The 10,524-nt window shown below is 50.7% G+C and overlaps 1 protein-coding gene across 1 annotated transcript; it reads left to right on the top strand.

The window, feature by feature from the left end:
* Nucleotides 1–542: 542 nt before the first annotated feature.
* On the top strand, nucleotides 543–2,535 carry SP8 (Sp8 transcription factor). Its single transcript, XM_030264800.4, has one exon. The coding sequence runs from the start codon at nucleotides 810–812 to the stop codon at nucleotides 2,253–2,255; it is 1,446 nt and encodes a 481-aa protein (XP_030120660.4). The 5' UTR covers nucleotides 543–809; the 3' UTR covers nucleotides 2,256–2,535.
* The last annotated feature ends 7,989 nt before the right edge of the window (nucleotides 2,536–10,524 follow it).

Raw genomic sequence — 10,524 nt, 5'->3', positions numbered from 1 at the left:
CCCGAAGAAGTGGCTTTTCTTCTTTACATGTGACTGCTGGAAGAAAAAAAAAACAACAAACAACAAAAAATATAATCCCAAACCCAGCACTATCGGGTTTTTTTTTTGCGTGCAATTTTTTATAAAATTCGCAACAGATTGTGGTTTTTTTATTTCCCTTTAAAATAACACAACCCACCGTGTCTAGCAGGTACGTTCAACTCGTGTATGCATCCATATTTACATATGTTAAATTTATATATGTATTTCATTATCGTTGCTACGTAAATTAGGCTGATTTAAAGGACGCTTAAAAAAAAAAAAAAAAAAGAAGAAGAAGTAGTAATTGGATAGACCTGCGATTCTATATTTAAGAAAGCAGCCTTACTGGCCTGAGGGACGGGGACCGGCCACGTCCCGGGGAGGGAGAGCAGGCTGAAACGTAGCTGCCGCCGTGCCGGGGGCATCTTTAAAGCTACGGTAACAGACGCAACTTTTTTCCCCTCGCTTTTTTTCTCCCCCTTTTCAAACTCTTCCTGAGCTCCTTCGGGGGAGGGGAGTTAGACAGTGAAAAAAAGTCCCGGTAGGCGTTTGGAGGCAGAACTGCGGTGCCGGCCCCAGGGAAGAGATCCTCCCGCGGGAGTCGCGAAACTTTGCGCCCGGGGCCGGGCGGCGGAGCGGAGCGGGGCCGGGCGGCGGAGCGGTGCCGGGCGCGGAGCGCGGGGCGCGGGGCGGTGGCGCGGGGCCGCTCCATCCCTGACGCCGGCGGGACGGCCCTCTCCCCTCTGTGCCCGCAGGAGGAACCGCGGGTAGGCTCCACGCCGCTGGCCATGCTCGCCGCGACCTGCAACAAGATCGGCAGCCCCAGCCCCTCTCCGTCCGCCCTTTCGGACAGCACGTCCTCCTTCGGCAAAGGCTTCCACCCCTGGAAACGCTCCTCCTCCTCAGCCTCGGCGGGCAGCTGCGGCGCCGTGGGCTCCGGCCTCCCGGGCTTCGGCGTGGCGGGCGCGGCGCGGAACGGCTCCTCGGCGGCGGCGGCAGCGGCGGCGGCGGCGGCGGCCGCCCTCGTCTCGGACTCGTTCAGCTGCGGCGGCTCGCCGGGCTCCAGCGCCTTCTCCCTCACTTCCAGCAGCGCGGCCGCCGCCAGCTCGCCCTTCGCCAACGACTACTCCGTCTTCCAGGCGCCGGGCAGCGCCGGTGGCGGCGGCGGCGGCGGCGGCGGTGGCGGTGGGGCGGCAGGACAGGAGGCGGCGGCGCACCAGCCCGTCTTCATCTCCAAGGTGCACACGTCGGTGGAGGGGCTGCAGGGCATCTACCCGCGGGTGGGCATGGCGCACCCCTACGAGTCCTGGTTCAAGCCCTCGCACCCGGGGCTCGGCGCCGGAGAGGTTGGCTCAGCGGGCGCCTCCAGCTGGTGGGACGTGGGCGCCGGCTGGATCGACGTGCAGAGCCCCAACGGGGCGGCCGCGCTGCCCAGCTCGCTGCACCCGGCGCCCGGCGGACTCCAGACCTCGCTCCACTCGCCACTGGGCGGCTACAACTCGGATTACTCGGGCCTGGGCCACTCGGCCTTCAGCAGCGGCGCCTCTTCGCACCTCCTCAGCCCCGCCGGGCAGCATCTCATGGACGGATTTAAGCCGGTGCTGCCCGGCTCCTACCCGGACTCGGCCCCCTCGCCGCTGGCCGGCGCCGGGGGCTCCATGCTGGGCGGCGGCCCCGCCGCGCCGCTGGCCGCTTCTCCGCGCTCCTCCGCCCGCCGCTACTCGGGGCGCGCCACCTGCGACTGCCCCAACTGCCAGGAGGCCGAGCGGCTGGGGCCGGCGGGGGCCAGCCTGCGCCGCAAGGGGCTGCACAGCTGCCACATCCCCGGCTGCGGCAAGGTCTACGGCAAAACCTCGCACCTGAAGGCGCACCTGCGCTGGCACACGGGCGAGCGGCCCTTCGTCTGCAACTGGCTCTTCTGCGGCAAGCGCTTCACCCGCTCCGACGAGCTGCAGCGGCACCTGCGGACCCACACGGGCGAGAAGCGCTTCGCCTGCCCCGTCTGCAACAAGCGCTTCATGCGCAGCGACCACCTCAGCAAGCACGTCAAGACCCACAGCGGCCCCGGAGGCGCCGGGGGTCCCGGCGGCGGCGGCCCCGGCGGCGGCCCCGGCCCTGGTGGCAAGAAGGGCAGCGACACCGACAGCGAGCACAGCGCGGCCGGCAGTCCGCCCTGCCATTCCCCGGAGCTGCTGCCGCCCCCCGAGCCGGGCCACCGCAACGGCCTGGAGTGACAGGCGGAGGCTCGGGGCCGCCGCGCCCCCCAGTCCCGCCGCCCTCCTGGTCGCGCAGCCCCCCGAGCGCGCAGCCCTGCGGCGGGGACGCGGACACGTAAGTAGCTGGCACGGCTCCGCAAGAACAGCGCTCAGCCTCGCGGCCGCCCCGCTGCCCTCCCGGAGCCCCGCACGGTGCTGGCGGTGCGGCCGAGCCGCGCAACACCCGCCACGGGGGCAGGGGAGAGGCTCGGCAAGGGCGGAGAGCCGCGACCCCCATGGGGCGGCCCCGCCGCCGCCTCCTTTCCCCTTCGCCTTGAGACCCCCCCCTCCCCGCCCCGGCCTCGTGTTGCTTTTAGAGTGGAAAAAACACCCACGTCCCCTCTCGCTTTGCTGCTGGAAAGTGTCCCGTACTCCCACCCTCCGCCACTGGCGCCGGTACAGCCTCGGTGCCCCGGCGGGGCGGGCGGGCCGGCGCTGCTCCGCGGCGGGGCCTCCGACGGCAGCGCCGCCAGCCGCGCTCCGTGCCCCGCAGAGCGCCGAGCTCACGCTCGGACCTGCTCTCATCCCGGTACCTGCTCGGAGCCCGTCTGCTCCCGGGACCGGAGCGGCACTGTGCTTATTTCCCTTCCCTCTTTATTTTTTTTTTTTTTCAATTTTAACAAATCGTTTACCTCCTCGAGTCCGAATTTCACTGCGTTTGCCAGCATATTTGTATAATTCTCGTTTGAGCAGGAATCGCGAAATACATTGAAAATAATTAGGTTGAAAGTCGTATATTTTTTTTTTAACTTCTGACAGATGAAGAAGAACCGTGGGTTTCAAGCGAAGATGTATTTCCAATGCCAAAAAAGGGAGACCGGGGGGGGAATAGAAAAATTAAATATTTGTAAAATGCGTCTGAACCTATAGGTTTGTACCACTGGGAAATCGTTCTAGATTAGCTAACAATTAAATAAAACTCCACCAATATATCGGTGTGAGGTGCAGTTGTCCAGGAGACGATTTTGTATAGTATTTTTCTTGTACATTTCTTCCAGTAAATATTTGAAAATATATTGAAGTACACTTGAGCTTTTTTTTTATTTTTTTTTTTTTTTTTAATTTTTATTTCTTTCCCTGTCACGAGAAAACTTTCTTGTTGCAGTCCTGGTTCACTGCATTTTTTTTTTCTGGACTCCTTGCTTGAAGTGTGCATCAAATCACACTTCAGGATATAGGTTTTGCTTGAATATTAATTTAGCTAGGCATACAACTGTAATTAAGCAAACAATATTTGATAAATGTTGAATGACATTTAATTTAATGGAGCATGTACTTATTTGCATTTGCTGGCAGTTCAGGTATAGTTACGGTGAGAGTTCTCCTATATTTCATAAAGTGGGTTTGCCACAACCCATGTATTAAATAAACTGTCCAAGTGAAACTGAACTAATGTTGGCCTATGTGTATTTCCTGAAAATAATATTGATAAATGTTAATAAACACTCCTGACACTACATTAGCAGTTTGCAATGCTGCAAACTAATTGTCTCATTGTAATGTTGAAATAATTTGGATATTTCACATTGAAATGAAAAGCCCTTCGCTGGAACATTTTAGATTTGCATTTTAAATGCATGAAATGTAATTGATTTTTATCTGTAATATTTTAAATGGTATTAATAAACTCCAGAAAATCATTCTACCTTAGGTCAGCCAGTTGTTTTTCTTCATTTAAGCCCATCGTTACAGTCAGTGATTTACTTTGAACTCGTGTGGCATGAGTTGTTCTCTAGAGTTACAGAGAAAACATACGAGAGTAAATTTTAGCACATACTGAGAGCAGCTTTAAAGCATTAAAATGGGTAAGTTTTTCTGTTTCATGCTTTTTAAAATGTACCATCAGAGGAAACTAAATGAAAGGCATTAGCCCTTTTAAAATTGTTTTTATCAGAATAATTTTACAGTGCCTCTCACAAATCTGAGTATGTTTGAGAAGCTGCTTTGCATATACCTCCTCCTTGAAATGTTTTTTTCACATCACGCCAGATCCATTGTGAAAGGAGATTTAATATTGAAATGCTGAGGGTCATTATTGCTTTAAAAGACAAAAGAAAAAGTGGTCCTCCGCTTTTGTCTCGAGGTGAGGTGGTTGTGGCTGGGAGCGATGCTAATTGCCGTAGCCAGCACTAGCTTCTTCAGGTCTCAGGGCTGGGAAACTTCGCGGTTGTGTGTGAAAACTCCCTTCTTGTTCGGGGGCGTTTTCCCCGCAGGACCGGGAATCTGGGCAATTTCAGGGGCTGCGGGGTGCTGTCAGCCAGCCGGTCAAGCGCTGCCGCCCTTGCTGTGTCCTTTAAACCTTTTCCTCAAGCTCCCCCTGGACAACAATAAAAACATAATTGTGCATTTGATTAGCGTTTTGGCAAAAACCCCCAAAACACCATACCGAAACTGAAACCAAACCACAAACCCCTCAAACTCCTAAAACTTTCTTTTGCCACCTTGTTTGGGGGGTGGGGAGATGGGGGTGGGGAAGAGTGTGGAGGTCATGTTGTTTCTGTTTGGAAATCTGGTATCTTGTGTTACCTAGGGAGGTGATGCTCACTGTTGGGGTACTGAAAAATTAGGGCTAGAGCATGTAATCTGCATAGCAGAATGATCTTTTGTGCACATATGTAAAACATGTTAGTAGTACCTTAAACAACAGGGCAAAACTGCAGGCAAAAAGCACAGACCAGTCAACTCCAGATGAGTTCAAGATTTTGGTTCTTTGCATGGTGTAGGGGTTAGGTGGGACTATTAACAACCACTAGCAAAAAGAGTTGCTCTGGTTGACTTTTTCTGAGATACATTCAGATTTTTCTTCATTACAAATGCAACTAAGAGAGGCCTGAAAAGTTGGCTACTGAAACAAAGCAACAGTTTGCTCTGATTTTGTTTTTTAATACCATGTAAATAGGGTGGTGTAGCAGCACCTGCATTTCCCCGGTAGGAGTGAGGGGCAGTGGTTATGTTACTTGGAAATTTTGGTCCTGATGAAATGGTCTGAGCATCTAGTAAAAAGGGTAATGGAGAAGAGAATAACTTCTAATACTGCTTCTCTGATATCCACCTGAAAAGAGAGCGCTATCAAAATGGTGTTCTCCAGGAGCTTGATGGTTTCTTTAGGGCACTGATTGCTCCATCTCGGGACTGTCTGGCAGTGGGATAGAGCCAGCAGCAAAACTCATCCTTCACCCAGGAAGGAGCGTGTGCTGCTGCTGTTTAGGAGCCGCCAGTTCGGGTCCAGGCTGTGTGAGAACACACATATTTTTCCTTTCTTTTACCAGCAAAACCCAGCACTTGAAGGCTGAATAGCTCCTTTTTGTAGTGGATTTACTTTTACTAAACCCTTCCAGATAAGGGCATTGAGTTGCTTGATAGGAGCCGGGAACTTGTCTCTGCGTTGTGCAGATCAAGGTAGAGTTAAACTAGTTTGCTGACCTGCAGGTCAAACCGGTGTCCATCAACTTACCTTCCAACTGCCTTCAGATGATTGTGGCCATTCCCGTTTGCTCTCTGACCTTTTAAGTCGCTTCCCTTCAAGCTCGTAGCAATGTCTATCGAATTTCGTGTCCTGCTTTACCCATTATTCCAGCTTTTTATTGTCATTTTCCAGTTTAAATTTTCAATAGAGAAGTGACGGGAGATGTGTGCAGCTGAAGTGATGTAAAACGCCACTTCATTTCTGCCTGCTAGTAGTGTCTTTCCTGCTACCCTCGGCCTGTGCCTGACGAGACTAAACTGTGACAAAAAGGTGTTGACCTCTCCTCGATTCCAGTCTAGGAATGAGAAAGCAGAAAAAAAGAACTGAAATACCAAATGCTTTATTTGTGGATGTGGTGGCAAATCCAGCCGTCAACACATTCACAGCTGTAAAGGTGATGTAATAAGGATACTTGATGCAGTCCAACAAATCTTTCAGTACGAGTGGCTGAAAGTAAGTATGCACTTGCCAAAACCTGTCACATTTCAGGTACATTCTGTGAAGCGAACTCTGGTCTATCCTGGCGAAGAAGGAGCTGGGAAAAGGTATGAGCAAATTAGGTGTGCAGTTGATCATGCTCTCGCCAGATTTATGATAAAAGGACAAAACTCTTTCTCTGTATCAGAATAACTTTATGTTAGGATAAATGGGGTCTCTTTCTAAGCTCACTCCATTACACTTTTTTTTTTTTTTTTTAATCGTAAAGCTATGTTAAATGTTCCTCAACAATTCCATGGAGGAGAGCACATTTTGCAATATCTGCTTTAAAAAGTAGAACACCAATTTTTCACTTTTCACTTGTTGTGACATCGCTTTAAGCAAACTGTCTGTCTTTTGCTAAAGTGTATGGAGAAATTGTTGCACATCAGGAAGGTGTGTATTGAGGAAAAACTGCACTATTTAGGACAATTACTGTGTTTCCTGTTCTATGGTTTTCTAACTGCCACTTGGAATTACTTTTTTAAAAAAAGGGATTAGGGAAATAGGGGATAATGGCAACTGCATAGGAGCCTTAGTGGGGCACTTTAAATACAGAGTAATTCCATTTCACACTTGTGGATTTCGAAACAAACCGGGATCCTGTATTGCTTCTTGAGAAGGGCACAATTTTGCAAGAAGCATATTTATACTGCCTGCAAGACCCGGTGAGGAGCTGGATAATGGCCCAACCTCATGTTGAGTAATCTTGATCTTGGCAATCGGAGAATTCTGCTTTTCAGTCTGAGCGATACTACTCTGCAAAGTGCAAAAAGCAGACAGGGAGCCCCGACGCTTGCGCAAAGTTGGTGTCCCCAGGGAGGCGATGCTGGGAGCGGTCCCCGCTCCCGGCTGTAGCCTCGGGGCTGCCCTGTGTGTCGGGGACGCAGAAAGAAGGCATGTGAGGGTTCATACCTTGTTATGGAACGAGACATGCTTGGGCGGGAGGCTTCTTTTGAACAGCTTTTGCTTCTGGGGCGATGTCAAGCCGTGTAAATGTCTTTTGCGGGGACGGGGAAAAGAATACTTTTATGTTTTTTTAAGTATTATTATTATTGCCGGCAACATACTTTGCTTTACGCCTGTCCTCATCCCTTGAGACGGGAGGATGTGCATGAGTGTGCCTGTGCCACTCAGAGCTGTTCTCCCACGCCTCACCAGCTCTCCTTCCACTGGCAGTCAAGCCAGCCGTTCGCACGTCCCCGTAGCCGCTGAGAAGGCTCGCCCGGACTTTCTCCCCATCGCTGCACCGCTGTTTGTCTCGAGAGCGATAGCTGCCTCCCCACGGCCCCTTCCCCTTTCAGACGCACCCGCGCACCCGGGGGAGCGGGGGCGGCGCGGCCGGAGCTGCCGCGGGCTCGCAGCGCCCCCCGGTGTGTGCGCCCCGTCGGCAGCGGGACCCCCGAGGAGGCTGGGCTGGGGAGAGGGGAGCGGCGGCAGCGCTCCGGGGCTGGCCCGTGCGGTGCCGGTGGGAGCGGCGGGAGGCGCGGGGCTGGCCCGTGCGGTGCCGGTGGGAGCGGCGGGGGGCGCGGGGCTGGCCGCTCCTGTCCGCGCCGCACGCATGCTGGCAGCGGGCGCCGGCGTGTCCTTCAAACTCAGCGTGTTCTACTCCAAATCACAGCCGGTTCTCTCCCCCTGGACGAGGTGCCCTGCTTTCCCTCGAGGGACACATCGCGACACTCCTTAGGTCGGTGGGCTTATTTTTTTTGCAGAGCAAACAGTCCAGAATTCGTTTTTGCGGGCAGATGAACAGCTCCACGCCTTTATGGGAGAATGAATCTCCGTGAAATCGCCTGGAAATAGGTGAGATGGAGAAGGTGCCTGCAGCCCCCCAGGCTCTGCCGAGCATGCACACAGCGGCTCGGAACGGGGCGGCCGGGGATGCCCGCCTCAGCAGAACGATGTCCTCGTCTCGGATGAAGAGGCGCTGGAAATGCGAAAGCAGCCACTAGGGAAGGATTGGGGATTTATTTTAGATATTTCATCCCCGAATTCTTTGAAAACTGCTGGGAGGGGGAGGTGAGAGGGTGATAAGGGTTTTGGCTGAGTTGCTAAACTTATTAATGTAGTTTAAGGCTATCTCGGAGACGGCTTTTTTTTTTTTTTTTCTTCCTCGAATTTATTGGAGAAAACTCTGTCCCGAGGAGACGCTCCAAAGTACTTTCCTATATTTTGTAAATTTAGTTTCTCACGGTAGCTCAGGTGTTCTTTCAATCGACTTGTGCGTGTGAAAGGCAGAAAGTGTGTTCCTGATAATTAAAATTGCTCCACAGTTAATTAACGCTGCTCCCGGGTTTAGTTTTAGAAAGCATTTTTGTTTGTTTGTTGTTTGTTGTTTGTTTTTGTTTTTAATGAAAATGTATAGCGTGTTATTAAACTCTTAGAACCGTGTTAGCACCCAGTTTGGGAAGGGCTAACGGGAGGCACTGGCGGCGGCTCCCGGGGCACGGGGGACGGAGCGACACAGCGACAGTGCAGCGGAACGGGCACAGCAGGCAAAGGTGTCCTCTCAAAGGAAAGGCGGCCGGCCAAGAAAACCCCTTCAGCCTGCAAATGAGGTGCTGAGGTAATATCACCGCCTGCTTCTCTGCCTCCGATTGCAAGGAGCAGGCAGTCGGATTTTTAACTTCTCGAAGGAAGATATTTTAACACTCAGAACTGCAGGGATTTCCCCCTTTGCACAGCTGTCCCTTCTTACACTGCTCTTGACATTTTTAACCCCATAGTCGCCTTCTCTCCTACTTTTCAGAGGTTTGGGATTTTTCCTTTTGGTTTTGTTTTGTGTTTTTTTTTTTTGTTTTGTTTTGTTTGTTTGTTTGTGGTTTTTGGTTTTAGGTATTTTTATGCTCATACTCGAAGATCAGACATGGATGTCTGGCAGCAGGTATGAAGATTTTCTTCTCCATTACAGCAATCAACCTGTTTTGAGGATGCTGCCTATCCTTGCAAAACTTGCAAATCTTGCAAAACCATTACCACCAAACTTCACAGAGCTGCCAAGTGAGTTCTGTGGACCTCTCTTTCCTCAGGGTAAAGGAGGCAAGCCATAATTATTTGCCAGTAGTGATTTTTGGTTTCTCCAGAAATAAAGTGGGATTGCTGAACAGCAAATGGTACTACATTTGATGTAGAATTTAGGTGGGCAAAGCAAACAGGCTGCCCCAAGGGGGAAATCCCTACCTGGTAATAGGTTGGTACCTGGAACTTCAGTAAGAGCCAGCATCACTCTCTACTGTGTGTGTTTGCTTTGCTTTGCATAGTCCGACCATTACCACACTAAAAATGGAGTTTAATTTGCTTATCCATATACACAGGAAAGACAAAGCCAAAGGGAGAAAACATTTGCCAAACACAGTTTTCAATTGTGCTGAATGCAGTGGCACACTGTTGACTCTGAACAGCCATCTTCTGTGTTAGGACAAACACAGGTCTCACTTTTTAGAGGGCTGCAGAGCAGGACTCCTTCCCTCCAGAGCACTGGTGTCGCTCACAAAAACAGTGGCACAGCCCTGGCTCAGCAGCCAGGGAGTTTATCAGCCTCATGCACCAAGCCCAAGATTTCCAGTAGACTTCTGTTTTAATGCCCAATTTGACACTGGATCACTTCTACTTTCAATTAAACTTAACAGCCTGTGGGAACAGCTGCAGACTAAATTTACATCCTGTTTTGCCAAGCAGAGAATACTTAGAAGAATGAATGAATGAATGAATGCATGAATGAATGAATGAATGAATGAAATAATGAATGAATTGAAAACACATGCAAGCAGCATATCTTTATTAAAAAATAGCTTACAAAACTCTGAATTCTGAAAGACTTGGATCCTGAAAAAATTGCTCCCATCAAAGACATCCTTAAAAATGTAACTGCAATTTATTTGTTTTTAGTTCTGCCTAGTCCTTCTCCCTTCATGACACAGAAATCCAAAAATTCAGTCTGACCTGTTTCTGCTCATAAATGAGAAAAGCTTAATTGATGTCAAAGTCATGCTGTGGATCTTGTTTCTGTTCTGGAGAGCTACTGAGTACCCAAACATGAGTTCAGTTACAAAACACAGTATGTAAGAGTTCACAGTGTTTTATAGACATTGAATCACAACTTGGCTAACATTCATGTCAGGCCCTGCTAATTTTCACTTGCTGTGTCAGACATTAAGTTTTTCTGACTGTATGAGTCAGGTAAGAAAGATGATGGACTTCTAAAATGCTAAGTTGCCACATATGTATCCTCTAGTCTATCGTGAGGCAAGTATTCCAAGGTACATTGCATTCAGCATCATATCACAGAGGGAGTGTAAACATTTT

The sequence above is a fragment of the Taeniopygia guttata genome, chromosome 2 (assembly GCF_048771995.1).
Source record: "Taeniopygia guttata chromosome 2, bTaeGut7.mat, whole genome shotgun sequence".
Classification (NCBI taxonomy): Eukaryota; Metazoa; Chordata; class Aves; order Passeriformes; family Estrildidae; genus Taeniopygia; species Taeniopygia guttata.
The sequence above is the reverse complement of the archived record's forward strand: the minus strand, read 5'-3'. Positions and strand labels throughout refer to the sequence as shown.